This window comes from Populus trichocarpa, chromosome 1 (genome assembly GCF_000002775.5).
Source record: "Populus trichocarpa isolate Nisqually-1 chromosome 1, P.trichocarpa_v4.1, whole genome shotgun sequence".
In the NCBI taxonomy this organism is placed as follows: Eukaryota; Viridiplantae; Streptophyta; class Magnoliopsida; order Malpighiales; family Salicaceae; genus Populus; species Populus trichocarpa.
The window spans coordinates 34,729,751-34,746,698 of NC_037285.2; the positions used below are offsets into that span (position 1 = coordinate 34,729,751).

Sequence of the window (16,948 nt, forward strand, 5' to 3'; positions counted from 1 at the left end):
TTAATTTCTTTTCCAGTTTTGTCGTTCGACATTATTTAAAAAAAAAAATTGCTTTGTGATTTTCTTCTATTTCTTTTATATTGGGTTATCTCAGTTTATAATTTAGAATACGAGTTTGACGAATTAATTCAAATTGACTTGCCTTTTAAACCTCAAATTACATATATCTACTATGCTAACTAGGTTAAGTCATACTAATTTTTTTGTTGTCTCATTTTATCTTTTTATATTTAATTATTTAAAAATTAAATATTATTATAACCGTGGTTTTTCCATTGTCATCGCTTTTTTTTAAAAAAAAAATTATTCATTTGTTATTATTATCTCTCTTTTTTTTTTCTTAATCAAATAAAACCGTCTATGACACAATAGTTATGGGACAAGTAGAAAACTCAAAAAAGCGACATAAACAAAACAGGGTGATTATAATTATCAAAATAATTTAAAAATATTAAAAAAAAAATTAATTTTTTATAAAAACTAATTTATTTCAAAAACATTTTTAAAACAGTTGTACAACAACTGCAATAGCATTATTCTCCCAACAGTTCTAAAGCTTTTGGCCTGTCAACCAACCGTATAACGTCGAAAATCTCTAACAAGCCAAGCAATGAACACTTGATTTGCCAAATAAAAGCCATCTGTTGCACAGAGCTTAACAAAATTGAAATCAATAGACCCATACATAAAACCAAGACGTTCTAAAGACATTTATTTTAAGAGACAGACAACACGCTTCATTCCAAGTATAAACGCAAAAATGAACAATACAATTAGTGCATATCTTTATTAATCAAAGCACAATGTTTATCGGTCCCTAGAAGAATATTTCAGAATAACTTGGTCAGATGCGCACATCCTCAAGCTTCTTCAATCAGGACACTTATGCACCACCTCCTAGCTCCGCTCAAGCTTCTTGATATTTTGAATCTGCTTCCCAGGGTTCAATCCCTTGGGGCAGGCACGGGCACAATTCAATATGGTATGGCAACGATAGAGCTTAAACTCATCATTGACTGCGTCCAGGCGCTCCTTGGTATATTCATCACGGCTATCCATGATCCACCTGCATGTACCAGCAGAATTACAGCAGAAGTCAGCACTTTCCTACTGTCTTGGTAAAAGATAGTTTTCCTTGTAAGCATGCCCGCTAAGTTGCATCCACACTTAAATAACACAGTTCACAATCAGTGGAACAGATAGTGACGAGTTCATTTATTTCAGATTTTGGTGATCAAGAATAAGTTCAACAGACATCATCACTTCAACTCACAGTTAGAACATAGTCACGAATCACACTTAAAGTTAAGAACAGAAGTAAGAAATTTAATTGGGCCTACTAGTTACTAGCATGTTTGCAAACAATATATTTGAAGCAGGCATAGGGCATCAGCTCATGATTACCAGCCAGTCAGTCAGCATGACACCAGTTTCTACTAGTGTTCTCCAAGAATTAAGTTTTCATATTATGTTCTTACAAATATATTCCATCTTTGACCGACTCAAGTTCGTACAAGGGTTTAGATGGTCTTTATTATAGAGGAGCCATTTCAACTTTCCTTTTTAATGCTAAACTTATTTGTCGCACATCAACACTTGAAGATAGCATTTACACAACCACCTATTCCTTTGAAGAATGAGAATAAAGAAACATCAAGGGTAACAAATAAAGACGTTCAGCAAACAATAAAGAAATGACTCATGATTGGAGGTTTTCCAAGCATAGAACAGAATCTATGAATGCAACTATTGTTGTGTAGAGACTGGATACACAATGACATAAAATCGATCATAATGAGTGGTGTCAAGTTAAGAAAAAAATCTATTAGAGAAATTGTTTCTAAAGCAAATAGAGGCAAACAAAAAGCAGGCATGTAAGAAATTCTATAACACAACCCTCCATTCCAGGTTGTAGCATGGTAAATTATGCATGCTCGACAAAATAATTCAAAAAGCAGAATTTCTCATTCTCTAGAAAAAACAAACCAAATCTTGAATAAAACTAAATGCATGCATCCATATTAAAATCCATATTGATAGCTGAAGAATCTCCATCTTCAAACACCTTGATATCTCAATTACTAAAAATCCATCCTTAAATTCTGAAGGAACTCAACCAAATTTCCGCACTTTAAATCATCAAAGATAAAGTTTTATTGATTCCCATTTCTTGCTAAAAAAGAAGAAGCAATATACTTGCTAATCCACCACGAACTTCTCACCGTTCCCTCATTACTCCAAAACAGTTCCATTTACCATTTAAATTAGCATCCCTCAATTTAACAAAAAACTCATCCCCAAAATCTAAATCCTATTCCTTAATATACGAAACCAATAACTTAAAATAAATAAATAAATAAGTAAATTCTAAAGTGAACACAAATGCTAATCCACAAAAATCAACCACTCAAAAAAATAAAAAGATAGCTAAGATAGCTAAGAGAAAATAACACCCAAAAAAGACTGAATCCGAAACACAACACAAAATAGTGATTACCAATCTCAATTCAATTGGAAAAAGAAAATTCAGATTTAAGAGTGTCCATAATGCAAACAAATCAAAGTCACCAGAAAAAAACACATAAACCCAACAAAATAATAAAGAAAACACATATAAAAGCACAAACAAAGAAAAAGGAACCGATAAAATCAAAGGAAAAAAAGATAAATTACCTATTAGCATGAAGCAAAGCAGCAGGGCCCAAATAAGACTCAGGATTCCACCAATAGCTAGGGCAAGAAGTACTACAACAAGCACACAAAATACACTCGTACATCCCATCAAGCTTAGCCCTATCTTTCTTAGTCTGCAGAATCTCCTTCCCTTTAACAGGTGGTGGATTCTTCCTCTTCAACCAAGGCTCAATACTCTTATACTGATTATAAAAATTAGTCATATCCACAACCAGATCTTTGATCACAAACATGTGTGGCAACGGATTGATCATACTAGGCGGTCCAGACTTATCAATCTTTGTCAAGCAAGCAAGCCCATTACACCCATCCATATTCATTGCACAGGACCCACAAATTCCTTCACGACATGATCGACGAAATGTCAGCGTTGGGTCGATCTCGTTTTTTATCTTGATCAAAGCATCTAGCACCATCGGACCGCACTTGTTCAGGTCTACTTCGTAGTTTTGGAGCTCTGGTTTGGTTGGGTTGTCTGGGTTCCATCGGTAGATTTGGAATGTTTTCAGATGTTGTGGTTGAGTAGGGTTTGTTGGCTGCTCAACTGGTTTGGCTTCTGCCACCGCCGCCGCCGCCGTGGCTTGGAGGCGAGATGGTATAAATCTTGAGGTTAATGATGAGATCTTAGCCGTTGAAATGGCTCCTCTCTTGAGCAACCCAGTTGCCATTTTTGCTCTTTTTTTTTTCCTGCTGCGAGATTGTTACCGGGCAAATGAAAGAAATGCTTGTCTATCGGATGGGAATATATTAGAGAAGGGTAGTTTAGGGATTGAGAAAGTGGGAGATTAGAGGTTAATAATTTTACTTAGTAAACACTTCATATCAGCCATCAAATTATATATATTTCCTCGATTAAGTCCTTCATAAACCGTCTTGCCATCCTTATACCCTTATCAGTCGGATCCTTTTGCAAAGTAATTGAAGACGATGTTAAGAATATATTAAGTTGTTGTTTGAAACCTCAAAAAAATTAGGATTAATTAGGAAATTACTTAGAGTGACAAATGCATTGTTTTTAAAGTTTTCTTGTTTTTATGTTTAACAGTGTGGTTGCGGTTACTTTTCAAATAATTTTTCTTGTTGAAATGCATGTTAATGATATTTTTTTATTTTTTAAAAATTATTTTTGACATTAGCACACATCAAAACGATCCAAAACATATTAAATTTTAGCAAAAAAAAAAATTAAATTTTTTTTTCTTACTTGAAGAGAACGGAGATTAAGGAGATGGTGCATGGAGATGAGGGACACAATTGATATAAGTCATGAGTTTGGGGACTTAATTGAGAAACTATATATGGTGGGGACTAATCTGAGGCTTACCTTTTTTCTTAATCTGGTGTCGTGGATTAGCTGGACTTTTCAACTAAGGTGATGATGTGGCGAGTTATGAGCCGGTGATTAGTGGCGAGTTATGGGCCAGTGATTAATGGCGTGACGTGGTTTTGTTGCGGAGCAGTCATTTGGCTTTGTGCCTAAAAAAGGGAATGGAGAAGCCAAATTTGCTTTGCATATATGATTTGCTGAGGCGTGTGCTCACCATAATGCTTCCACCTGTAATAGCAATTTGCAACCGCTGGAGAGGGGCTCAAATCATTTTGGAATTTCAACGCTAAAGAAAAAGTGCATGAGTGCTATAGTAGTAGCTTCAGTCAAGAGGCAAAAACAAATTATTACTGAAAACAGATTTTTTTTTTCTCGGCTCAATTTTATATATGCAAGCTTATAATTTTTTTTTGAAAATTAACATAATTAAAAACAATTAAGAGTAAATAACATATTTTTAATTTCTTTTTTTAGAAAATAACATAGTTTCTACCTAACTACTATTCTGAGTCGCGATTGTTAAGGAACTGTTATTCAGAATAACAGTTATTTAACAACCGCGATTCAAAATAACGGTTTCATAACAAAACCGCGACAAAACCGCAATTTACGATGTTTATAAAAGCATAACTCTTTTCCTCCATCGCCATTGCTCCTCAAGAAAAAAAATATTGTAAGTTTCTTCATGCGAGGAGATAGAATATAAGCCACATGCACAACAGATTTAGAATGTTGTAAGTATTCATTATTTTTTATAGGCTTTGACGAAATCATTGTATTTTATTTATGAATCCATAATTTATATTTGTTTTATATTAGGTTGGACAATTGCTACATGATAAACGACGTGTTGTGACTGATCTTTGTGATCTTTCTTCTGATGATGGACTTGCTCGTTATTATACATCTTCCTGGCTCGAGATATGTCGTACTACACTTTACATGTTAGGAGAGACATTGAGCCTAGATGATGTTGTCTCGGAGGATGAGACTACACATATAGGTAGAAGTCGTGCTATTGATGAAACCAGTCCGTCCACCCATTGTCCCATAAGACATAAATAGGCTTAAATGTATTATTATGTTGTGTTATTTTTCTAGTTAAGAGTTATTTTTATTATTACTAGTTTTGTAATATTATTTTTGCTCATTGTCATGTTGATTTTAAGTTGTCTTACATATTATGCATTTTCATACTTGGTTTATATAACCATGATTTAATATCGTAAAAAAATAGGTAAACATGTGAACAAATTGTTTAAAATTTCAAATCATTCATTAACAACTTAAAAGATGCAAAAATAAAAACAATATTTAAAAAACACACGTATTAATTTGAGATTATAATTAACAAATAAAAATGATATTAAAATATCACACTTTGAATTATGGGTTTAAGGTTTGATAATTTATAAGTCTTGTTTGATATTTTGTTGAAAATGAGTATGGGACACAACCACTATTTTCGGTAGCAGTTGCTAAGCGGTTCTAAACGACCACTAATGATAATAGCGGTTGTTTAATAAAACACTAATGAGGATGATGACTGTTTATAATCGCTATTACCTTTAGCAGTTGTTAATAAAAACCGCATTTCTCAACGGTGGTTGAGTCAGAACCATACTATTTTTCAAGTACTTTTCTTTCCTATGCTATTTTCCAAAAACTTCTATCAAACTATGCTAGTTTGATAAAATACCCCAAGCCTACTATCATTTCCATGTTGATAACTAACATATCAAAGTTCATTATATATACACAACTGAAAAAGATTTTATTTTTCTAATGTGAGATTGGAAGCGCGTTTATATATATATATATATATATATATATATATATATATATATATATATATATATATATATTATGTTCCTAAGAAGAATGTTGTGTTTTTTTTTTTAATGTGGGATAAGAAATTTTTTTGGTTTAAATACAACTTAAAAGGAGAAGATAATATCTTTCTAATATGAGATAAAAATTCTTTAAAAATAATTTTTTATATTTCATTATTCACAACATAAATGGATTGTTTCTTAACTTTTTCATGTGAGGTATTAAAACCTCAAACATCTTATTTTTTAATTTTTTCGGATTGACCCGAGTCGATCCGTTTGAACCGAGACCCGGCTCCTTGGCTGGGTCAATTCTAGACCGGATTTAATAACTATAATTTTAATCTGCGTTATGTTTTTTATTTTTTCAGTTGATATCGCTACCTTCATTGAAAAATAAAAATATCAGATATAATAAGAATATTTATGACAATAATTAGGTAGATTTAAATAGGTATACTCATTTAAATTTTGTAGACATATATGATAATAATTTTGGACTCCATTATAAAAAAATATTCACAAATCCTATCTTTATATAAAAAGAAAAAGCACAATTCTCAATATATTAAATTAAATAATTCCTCTAAAACATATACATACATGTCTACAACTACCACCATGTCAATTTCTCCTTTTGAATTAAGGTTTTTTTTTTTTTTTTTGAGAATTTAACATCAATAATATAAGTGATGGTGCAAGTATACAGCTCTAAAATATGATTATGTTTAATATATATATGTTAAATGGTAAAGAACTGAACCTACGCGGTTTGTGAGGTGTAATTATAAATGATGAATGAGGTAGCTCAACAGGCAACAATGGGCTATTACTAATATCCGTTCATGTCTATCAAAATCTGCCTTAATACTCGCTATTTCTCCTCCTCTTCCTCACCCCGCATCTTTCTCTCTTTCTCATTTTTGGCTTTTCCTTATCCTTTTTCCCTCTCTCTCTTTCTCTTTGATTCCTGAAATATTTATGCTCTTTTCTTGGACCAATTGCCATTAGATTTTGATGTCGTCGGTAAGATTAATCCCATCTCTGCTTTACTTTTACTCCGTTCCAATTAATGTTTTCTTGTTCTTGTTTTTTTCCTTACAAATTTGTTTGGATTTGTCAATGCTTTGTTTTGTAATTCATGTTATTCTTTTGTATGAATTATGTGCTATCTTTTTTAATTTCCTATATATTTCTTTCTTATTGTTACAAATTTATCTGCCAAAGCTCAGGCTAGTTTTAATTTCTGCTAGCTGAGTATTAATCAATTGTTTGATAAACCATATATTTATATATATAAACACAATTCAAATCATGAATATCCATCCAAATTTAAATTTTCTAGGCATTTAAACATGTACCAGTTAATCTAGTTCCTATGCATGGTGATAAAAATTTTGCTGCTAAGAAAATGGTGGTGCAGAAAATTTGTGGTTATCACTGCATGCAATAGGCTGCGGCAAAAACAGCAAGCCTTGGCAAGCTCGAAAAGCAAATTTGACGTTAAACCATGCATGCTTATGTCTTACATTATTTTTTGTAAGCAGCAAGACCAGGGAAGGCCACTGCCAAAGTTTGGTGAGTGGGATGTGAACAATCCTGCGTCTGCAGAAGGATTTACTGTCATCTTTAGCAAAGCCAGAGATGAAAAGAAATCGGGTGCTGCAGCTGGGGCTGGTGCTGCTTCGCAAAGGAAAACTAATTCATCTCAAGCAAATAGTCAGTGTCCCCCACCGGTATGTAACCCCGTAATCTGCCATCACAGAATTTCAATCAATATTATAGACACGCGCACACGCGCACACACGTATATTTCTTAACTTTTCATGCTCTACTATATATTTCTGGTAGCAGAAGAAAAGGTTTTGCTGTTTCTAAGACCAATGGTGGCTTTGGGGGCTAATCAGGTCGTGCAATTTGATCATCGTGCTATGGAAGTTCTTCCCAAGTTTGCATTTCGGGTTGATTGTGGGGAATGAGTGCCTGCTGTTCCCTTTCTCTCCACTGCTGCCCCCTGCTCACTTATGTACGTATTTTAGGAGAAAACATTGATGATAAACACAACGACTTCAGCTGTAGTTTCTTATTTTCATCTATTTCCATACAACTTTTGCTGATGAATCAGCTATCTGTCAACCTTAAAGACTGAGTTTCGCTAAAGTTGGAGATTCATAGAAAAGTATTCTATATACATATATATATATATATACATATATATATATATACATATATATATATATATATATATATATGGCTTCTCATTCTCAGTTAAATAATTCTGTATGAGCGCTTAATTTCGAAACTCTTAGGAGCAGGCACTCTTTTGATGTTGATCTCTGGTCCAACAGGATTTTCATGCCTTGATACTCTTAAGGAAAAAAAATATAATGCTGCTGCCTGTTGAACAAGAATGGATAGAGTAGTAACATGTGTCTAACAAAGAAACTCACTTTTCCTGTCAAGCAAATCTTATAACAGCATTCAAGTGATGCGCTATGCTCCTGGCTAAATTTTTAAAATAGAAATGTGGACCGCACAGAATCATGGGAAGCCTACCTAGTTTAGCTGCCAACCAGGTAATTATCAGTCAGATTATAAACTTCTTAACCATTCAAACAAAAACAAAAAAAGAAGGAAAGAAATAAAGACTAATAATCATAGGACTAGATATACTATGAACTAACTAAACCATCCACATTTGCTAGGAAAGGTCCATCCGATGCACAAAAAGCCTCTGCTGACCTTAATAGGAAAGGTTAAAAACATGTTTCTTAGCAAGGAATGAAGCTGATATCTTGACGAGGACCCGGAATTCCAGGCAAATTGCTGGAGCAGACAATACCATATATTTCAACGGTCAGCCAAGCTATTCCCACCATACTAATTTGCTGGCTGATGAAGGCTCTGGAAAAGTGTCCAACTGGAACGCTGATGAACTGTAGTTTTCTGGATGGTCATACAAACACCTCGGGCCAAACTTACATATGCCAAACTGTTCATAATGCCGGCAGATTCTTTTATCCTGAACAACAAAAAAATTCAAGGCATGTTAATGGCCATCATACAGGGTCACAATAATCAACAGTGAACGCATGAACTTTATTTTTACAAAAGTATTTTTTGAAGGTAAAAACAAACACACTCTAATCTATATAATCATCCCATGAGTAAAGGTTCATTAATAATCATAACCAATTATTCAAGACCATACAATTAAATGAGTATATGATCACACAAGTATGTGAAACCCCACAAAGCAAAGGCTGTCAAATCTTAAAATTTAGGGCGAAAAAAAATGCCATGTCTGAAATTATCCAAAGAGAAATGGTTTTCACAGTTGCATCTGCCCAAAGCATATATTTCTCATATTAAAAATCAAATACAGAGATGACAAATCAAAACTTTCAAAGTCACAAATACATAGTATATTTTACGAACAGAGCATATCAAAACTATCCCATATTGATTGGTTGCTTTAAGGGAGTACATTGTCCATCCTTACGCTCATCATTTTATTCTCCTTTAGCCAACATTATAGACAAAAATCTAACCATCTAGGAAATTAAAATGGCAAAAGCAATGCACAAGAAAAGAAATCAAAAGCAAAAGGTATAGTTTTAAAACCTCATCCGGCCAGGCGAGTCGATCCGGAACCTGATCTGCATCTAAACTCTAAAAAAAAAATTAGAATTTTTTTTTTGATATTTCAGCCAAACCCTAATAGATAATCATAAATGATATCTATTTTTCTTGGATTTTTAAAACATGAGAAAAATGCAATTTTTATGAAAATATGTTTGGAAAACACTTTAAGATTTGAACGTATTCATGAAAACAAGATATTATTTTTGTTTTTTTTTAAATTAATTTTAAAGATTTTTTTGAAAATTTTTTGAAGTTTTTTTTTTTAAAATATTTTGAAGAAAGCCGACTATTTTAATACCGGATCAGTATCTTACCGTGTAAGTATACAAACCCGATATTATACAAAATTAATGAAAAAATATGGGAGAAAATCATTTTTTTTTGAAAATATTTTTGGAATTTTTTAATATTATAACATAATTAAATATTATTAATACATGTGGGCTGGGCCGACCCTACTGCCTGAGTTGAGATGATCTCAGCCTAGTGGATTATGGGCCGATATTGGCCCATAAAAGAGCTGAGGCCGGGCCCAAATTACCTGGGTCGCACCTCGGCCCTGAAGGAGACCTTGGGGTGGAGGAGAGCTGGGGCCGAGACCGGATCCATTGGAAGTGGGCCGCGTCTCGGCCCTTAAGGTAACTGGAGCTGAGACCGGACGGTCCGGACCCATTGAAGTGCAAAGTCGGGGTAAAATTAGGTTAAAATCGGGTAAAATCACGAGTTTAGACCCGTTTTTACGATTTCAACAGGAAAAAAAACATATACTGCAGTATTCCAGGCTTCTAGCCCTCCACATTAGCATTAGCTGCACAATACACACCAACACAACATTTACCCTAGTCTTTTTCTCTCAGTCTCAGGCTCAGGCTCAGGCTCTCAGCCATTAATGATTCAACAATTAACCAGCCACCGTGAGATCGACGGCTGCCTCTTCATCAACAGCACTATCCTTTTTTTCCCGTCATCAACACTTCAACAGCTCCAGTCTTCACTCTTCATCAACAACGCTTTTTTTTTTTTCCCATCATCAACGGCATCCTTTTCAGTCTTCACTGAATCAGTATTCATCAACAGGTAATACTTAATTGCTTATATTGAATTTTTCTTGCTAAAAAGGGATTTTTAGCCCCGGTTGTTCTTTGTCCCATTCCTTGCTTTCTCCTCCTTTTGTCTCCTTACTTGAGTGTGTGACACAGAGATGGTCACCAATCATCATAGACAATTACTTTTAATTGCTTGAGTTTGATCCTTTGTTGAGTTCGTTCCAGTAATTCTACTTCTTTGCTAGTCTTTTCCTTTGTTGATCGTTCCAGTAATTCTATTTCGTTCCAGTAAAAAACTGGGTTGATTTAAATCAATTAAAATTTCAAAAGTTGATAGAGTTGCTATAGATCTGTGAAGATGTTCTTGGTTTAGGCTATTTGGAAACTTGCTGGTGATTTTTTAGGAGAAGGTGTTACTCAATTTATAGACTGTGGAATGTAAATTGTGAGAGAACAGAGAGTGTAAAAACAGAGAAGCAATGTAACTTTTCCTATTTCAAATCATCGAGCAAAACTTAAATTTGCAGAAGACAATAAATTTACCAAACTGAACAACTGGAAAAAGCTCATCTTGCTCGAAGGGTGTTGCTGTCCGAATCTTGACTCTGTCGTGATTGCATGGGCGATGGTGAGTGAGGAACAATGGAGTCTATAGTTTTCATGCGAGTAATAGGTTAGACAAGAGGGTGTAAATTTTGGGGAAAAAGTTTGTTTTATCCTAAATTAATGGGACAATTCAATTTGAACAATCTTTGCAAAAAGTAAATGCCATTTTTTAAATCGAAATCTGTAATAACCTTCCTGTCACAATTGAAAGTTCTTAAGCGAATTGAGATGTATAGCATGATTCGTAAGTACGTTTCATAACAATCAATCCCATTTTTGCATTTCATATGTTGTCTTAAGTATTCTTTTTCTTTTTTCAGTTATGCCTTGGTAAAAAATTTAGAGCTAGAATGAAGAAAATGGAGATTTTTCTTAGTAATCAAACATTTGGATAAGCATTTATGCTAACTTGTACCTGCCACTGCCAGGCTATTTGCCATCAGCCAGCTCTATTTTGTCTAGCTCTGCAGCAGAAGCATTATTAATTATAGCCTTTTTTCCTTAGTTTGATAGTCTCATTTTTTTATATAACGTTGATAATGCCATTCCCAATCATCTTTGATTATTACATATACAGTCTCCGTGAGCTTTATAAAGAGCATGCAAGAATTTCGTTTCCTTTTTTTTTGGCTAGTTTCCTTGCGACTAGTGTGACAGTGTTTTACAGTAACAAAGCCAATGGTATAATATTTACAGTGTGCTGATATGCAATTTGATATAGTCATAATTTTATTGACTATTTTATGATGTTTCCAAAATAAAATATGTTTATAGAATATCTAAGCTGTGTTTGTATTGATTACAATTTGGTTCTAATAATTATGTTCCCCCCCCCCCCCCCCCCCCCGCAAAAAAATCACCGATATAATCTGTTATCTTGGGGTTATCGGTTTATGTTTCACAATAAATTTATCTACCATAAAAATGTTTTTATTTATTTGATAGTATAAAATTAGAAAAAAAATACTTGGAAAAAAGTAGAAATTAAAAAAAATGTGATGCATCTATAAAGTATTATTACTATGATATAAAGTGAACAAACCTACCAGCCCGATCAGGCTGGGTTTGATTTATGCCCGATCGGGTTTGGGTTGGGGTCGGGTATAAAATCTAGGATCGGGTTTGGGTTGGGGTCGGGTATAAAATCTAGGATCGGGTTCGGGTTTGGATATTGCAATACCCGACCCATGGATACCATTGCTATCCCTACCCATTTCTCGAACTAAACTGAACAAAAGGGGAGTTCACTTAGAAGTTTAGGGTTTTTCCTTCACTTTAAGAAAGAAAAAACCACTTTATAGGGTTTTAGTTGTCTCTCTCAATCAATTTTGATGCTTTGCAGCTCCTAATTATTCACTGAACTGAGCTGAGTTGAGTCACTTGAGATGTCGAATCGGCCAGAGCTACTAGCTCCACCTGAGATTTTTTATGATGATTCAGAGGCTCGTAAATACACTTCTTCTTCTCGTATTATCGATATTCAGGTGCTCTTTTTTTTAATTTTTAAGAAAAATGCTTTAATGCTTATTTAATGGTTTTGTTACCTGATGATGATGTGTGGTTGGTTAATAGGCTAGGCTATCAGAAAGAGCATTGGAGCTTCTTGCTTTGCCTGTTGATGGAATCCCTAGATTACTCCTCGATATCGGTATGTTGCATTTTACATTTCCATCACAATTACATTATGAAGCCACTCTCTCTTCTCCGTTTGTAAATGTGATTAATTTATGGCTTATGATTTGTTTACCAGTTAGAAAATAGCTACTCCATTGGTTTTGTTAATTTTTTTAGAATTCTGCTCGTGTTGGAATTGAACATTGTGCCTTGACTTTGATAATTCTATGGTGAAAGTAACTAGGAATAAAAAGACCATGGACGAGATAATGAGGATAGAGAGCTAAACACACAAGTCACCGATGCATTGGACAAAAGTTTAATCATGCGTTTTTTTTAGTATTGTGTCTCCCCTTTATATTCGTAGCAGCTAATAAGACTTAAAATGGAATTAACTATGGAATTAGAAAATTATTTTGTAGATGTGGTGTTTGTCCTTTTAATATGCATGTGTGGGACATTAGCTATTTATACATCAAACTTTTGTTGTTGCAAACCTTGAATTTCTGATACTTGTTATATTTTTTTTGTTGTTAATTATTCTGTTTGTGTGTGCAGAATTCAATTCTAAAGTTTTTAAATGCTTACAGTAATTGTTCTGGCATTTTCAGGCTGTGGATCTGGACTTAGTGGGGAGACATTAACTGAAAATGGTCACCAATGGATCGGCTTAGATGTTTCGCAATCAATGCTTAGTATGTCTGCTTGAGTTTGTTCAATTTTGTAATATTTCATCAAAGGTTCATGTTAGGTTACTTTGCATATAGGAACTTTAACATTTTTCTTTCTTGTTGAATCCAGATATTGCTTTGGAGCGGGAGGTTGAGGGTGATCTTTTACTTGGTGATATGGGTCAGGTATCTAACTAAGATTCAGTTTTAGTTTATATGCTCCACAACACAATAAAAAAAAAAAAAGAAGGAGAATCAAGGTTGTGGGGAAAATACAATTTCTTGGCCAATATGACTTTTTTAAAATTTTTATGTAGCAGGATGATGAGCTAAACATTAATTACTGATGCAAGGTTATGCAATCTTCTAGTTTATTTCACTTATGACCAAATATTCTGTGTCATATGACACTTAAGGTTTATTACTTAATGCTCTGTGCAGTTATCATAGGTGAATGTTTGTATTTTTGGAAGCTATTTCAGTACAAGTCCTTTTTTCATTGTTATTACGATAGAATATGCAATTAAACTTGAAAATAGGTTTTCAGTTATTAGTTATCGCTGAAATGCTTTAGCTTATGGTGCAGGGCCTAGCACTTCGACCTGGAATTATTGATGGTGCCATCAGTATTTCAGCTGTTCAGGTTTTACTCTCTTGTATGCTATAGACATCTATGCATGTATGCAAGTTTTTTGTGTTAGAAGTAGTCCAAAAAATTCAGTTTTTTCCTTAATTTATGTGATGCATTATTTTCAATGAACCTCTTTTAATTCTTACTCTTCTTCTTGTAGTTACCTTCTGATGTTCCACCTATTTGAATTATTTCAGTTAAGGCTTGCCTGCGTTTTCCTTGTGTTCTTTGATGAACATGTCTTTTATTAAAGGAAACAAAAATGTCTATTTATGAATTACTTTTTCCCCATCTTGATTATTCTCTCTTTCCACAACCTTCCCAACTTGATTGTGCTCTCTCTTTCCACAACCTTCCCTTTATAAACAGAAGATTGCAGGTTTTCAAGGCAAAAGGTTTAGTGGACAATTAAATTTGCATTTTGGTTGTAAGGTCTGAACTTATCTTTCTTCCTTGACCCGACCCATTCATTACTTCAGCTAAGGCCTGGCAAAGCTTGCTTACATGTTAGCTTTTCCTTGTACCAAGATCTTTATAGAAACAGTAAATTAAGATAGAGAGGGGACCTTTCTACATGACAGGAAATTTTTAACCAGACAGACAATTAACAATTAATCTTTTTGAAGTTAGATGAGCAAAAAAGAGATTTCAGAGAGGATGCTTTAGAAATGTTATGATATTGAGATTAGGGGTCAATGGTTTTCCTCTCAAAATTACTAACCAAATTTGTTTTGCTGTTTTAATTTTAAATGTTCTAATATATAAACCTCGACATCTTTTTCCAATTGCAATGTCAAACTTCACATGGTTGCTTTCCTTGTCCTCTTTTCTTTTCATTCTGGAGCCTGTAACTTGGTCTAAGTGTTGCTTGTTCTTCCTAGCCTCATAAATTTCCCATCTTTTCTTTCATATCCTTTGTAGGGGTTGATTCTTAAATGTTAAGCTGTATAACACTTTAGTGAGTGCTTTTTTCTCACTTTATTCTTTTGATTTGGATCCCAGTGGCTATGCAATGCAGACAAGTCCTCCCATGAACCAAGACTAAGATTGAAGTAAGTTCCTTCCCTTTTCTTTTCTGCTTTAGGTTTATGTAGTCCGTCAACACTCAATCTGTTTGGGGATTCAATTCTGGGCTTGGTTTCTTCTGAATTTTTTATTTCCAAGAAAAAACTGGTTTTCATTAATGCAAAGCATTAAAGCTTAATGCATCCATAACAGATTACTCAGAAGTAGGGTTGGGAATGTTCTAGATAAAAGACTTCTCTTGGCACACTGATGTATTGTGAGCTAGGTAACGAGCTAAGTTTCATAACCTGTCGAGGATTGAAGCTGAAAGTTGAGTTCTGAAAGTGTTATCTGATGCCTCTAATATCTGTAATGTTCTGATTCACAAGAAACTCAAATACTCAATTTGACTAAACCCGCAATTTTGAACAAATTTTGTTGCATTCTATTAGATTTCTATCAACACTAGATAGTGATCAAAATTAGCCATTTGATATTACTCTAGTGTATTTGAATCACTGATGTGTATTTTTCTCGTTGTAAATTGATTGACAATTTTGTGGCAGGGCTTTCTTTGGATCATTATATAGATGCTTGGCAAGAGGAGCAAGAGCAGTGTTTCAGATGTATCCTGAAAACATAGCCCAGCGTGAATTAATTTTGAGATCTGCAATGCATGCTGGATTTGCTGGTGGTGTTGTTATTGATTACCCACACAGGTATGCTAGGCTTCTATTTAGAAATCTTATGCTTAGTTTTTCATGACTGGTATTTGTTGTATATGTGTTTTTTGCTTGGCTTCAATAGCACCTGCCCTTTCCAACCCTTTAATCTGAATGTTCTGGTTGGGAATAAAAGCATGCACATAAAAGGTTGCAAGCTTTTCAAGAATCTGAACCTTGAGAGCTTGATGTGCTAGATGCTCTGTCTGCTAGTTCTTTGTTTCATTATGCAAGTATATTCACCCTGTTCTCTCTTTAACAATTAAGTTCACCTTCCGATATGTAATTTCCTTCTAAGCTAAAAAAAAGAATCTTGCTATTAATTATCCTCTGGTTTCATAATCCTCTTCAGAGTTTCATCATTCACTGATTGAACTATTTTTCTGTCACAGTGCCAAGAGTAGAAAAGAATACCTCGTGCTTACTTGTGGACCACCATCTTTAAGCACTGCTGTTCCCAGGGGGAAAGGCGAAGATGGAGAAAGCTGCTCTGAAGATGAAAATAGTGAAGAAAATCAGATGGTGGGTTGCTTTGTCTTGCGTTTTTCTTTTCTTTTCAAGCTTTAACTGGTTTGTTTGTAAGCATGGTATCCTTTTCTTTTCAATTTGGATTTTGCAAGTCACTAATAATTATCATATATGCATGTACCTTGAGAATGCAGGTTTGCATTTCAGACAGGAACAGACCTAAGAAAAAACAGAAAATAACTAGGAAAGGGAAGGGCAGAGATTGGATATTTAAAAAGAAAGAGCAACTGAGACGAAAAGGAAACGCAGTGCCTCCTGACACAAGATACACTGGTCGAAAACGGAAGGCTCGATTTTGATCTTTACATGTGCAGCCAACCTATTGGAAAATTAGACATAAATCGTTTTGTACCCAGACCTTTATGCATTGCCTGTTCCTGTTGCTGCTCCAACTTGGTGAAATCGATGTTGAAGATACTTAGTCATGCTGCAAGTGTGAAATCAGACGGCAAAAGATGATTATTATAAGATACTCGGTCATTTTATAGGCCTTGTGTTTTCGGGAAATCAAATTGAAACGATTGATCCTAGAATGAGATTGTTTTGTTTAGTTGGAACAAGCCAATAACCTTTATTCAAGACCAAGCCAAGAAAGATAATGAAGCATTACTATGTTTTGTTTAGTTG

The 16,948-nt window shown here is 34.2% G+C and overlaps 2 protein-coding genes and 1 long non-coding RNA gene across 6 annotated transcripts; 2 read left to right on the forward strand and 1 right to left on the reverse strand.

The window, feature by feature from the left end:
- Positions 1-596: 596 nt before the first annotated feature.
- On the reverse strand, positions 597-3,416 carry LOC7456195 (succinate dehydrogenase [ubiquinone] iron-sulfur subunit 2, mitochondrial). Its single transcript, XM_002298547.4, has 2 exons — positions 2,674-3,416; positions 597-1,066 (listed from the first exon to the last, which is right to left on the reverse strand). The coding sequence occupies exons 1-2, from the start codon at positions 3,360-3,362 to the stop codon at positions 898-900; spliced, it is 858 nt and encodes a 285-aa protein (XP_002298583.1). The 5' UTR covers positions 3,363-3,416; the 3' UTR covers positions 597-897.
- Positions 3,417-6,687: 3,271 nt separating this feature from the next.
- On the forward strand, positions 6,688-8,044 carry LOC7467680 (uncharacterized). Its single transcript, XR_002978458.2, has 3 exons — positions 6,688-6,879; positions 7,401-7,589; positions 7,708-8,044. It is a non-coding gene; the product is annotated as an uncharacterized LOC7467680 (long non-coding RNA).
- A 2,229-nt stretch (positions 8,045-10,273) lies between these two features.
- LOC7467679 (18S rRNA (guanine-N(7))-methyltransferase RID2) lies at positions 10,274-16,944 on the forward strand. 4 transcript variants are annotated; one of them, XM_024596149.2, is made up of 10 exons: positions 10,275-10,575; positions 12,493-12,634; positions 12,723-12,798; positions 13,376-13,459; positions 13,566-13,621; positions 14,022-14,078; positions 15,069-15,118; positions 15,662-15,790; positions 16,186-16,315; positions 16,456-16,944. In XM_024596149.2, the coding sequence occupies exons 2-10, from the start codon at positions 12,536-12,538 to the stop codon at positions 16,618-16,620; spliced, it is 846 nt and encodes a 281-aa protein (XP_024451917.1). In that variant the 5' UTR covers positions 10,275-10,575; positions 12,493-12,535; the 3' UTR covers positions 16,621-16,944. The 4 variants fall into 4 exon arrangements, with proteins under 4 accessions (XP_024451926.1, XP_024451917.1, XP_024451923.1 ...); XM_002300035.4 differs by having other exon boundaries at positions 10,279-10,575; positions 15,638-15,790; XM_024596158.2 differs by lacking the exon at positions 14,022-14,078 and having other exon boundaries at positions 10,274-10,575.
- Positions 16,945-16,948: the final 4 nt, after the last annotated feature.

Bases quoted from the DNA above. Each gene is read 5' to 3' on its own strand.
- LOC7467679 (XM_002300035.4), top strand. From the start codon at position 12,536: ATGTCGAATCGGCCAGAGCTACTAGCTCCACCTGAGATTTTTTATGAT. The intron at 13,622-14,021 runs GTATCTAACTAA...CTTATGGTGCAG, and splicing joins TACTTGGTGATATGGGTCAG to GGCCTAGCACTTCGACCTGG. The intron at 15,119-15,637 runs GTAAGTTCCTTC...ATTTTGTGGCAG, and splicing joins GAACCAAGACTAAGATTGAA to GGCTTTCTTTGGATCATTAT.
- LOC7456195 (XM_002298547.4), bottom strand. From the start codon at position 3,362: ATGGCAACTGGGTTGCTCAAGAGAGGAGCCATTTCAACGGCTAAGATC. The intron at 1,067-2,673 runs GTAATTTATCTT...TGGTACATGCAG, and splicing joins GCTTTGCTTCATGCTAATAG to GTGGATCATGGATAGCCGTG.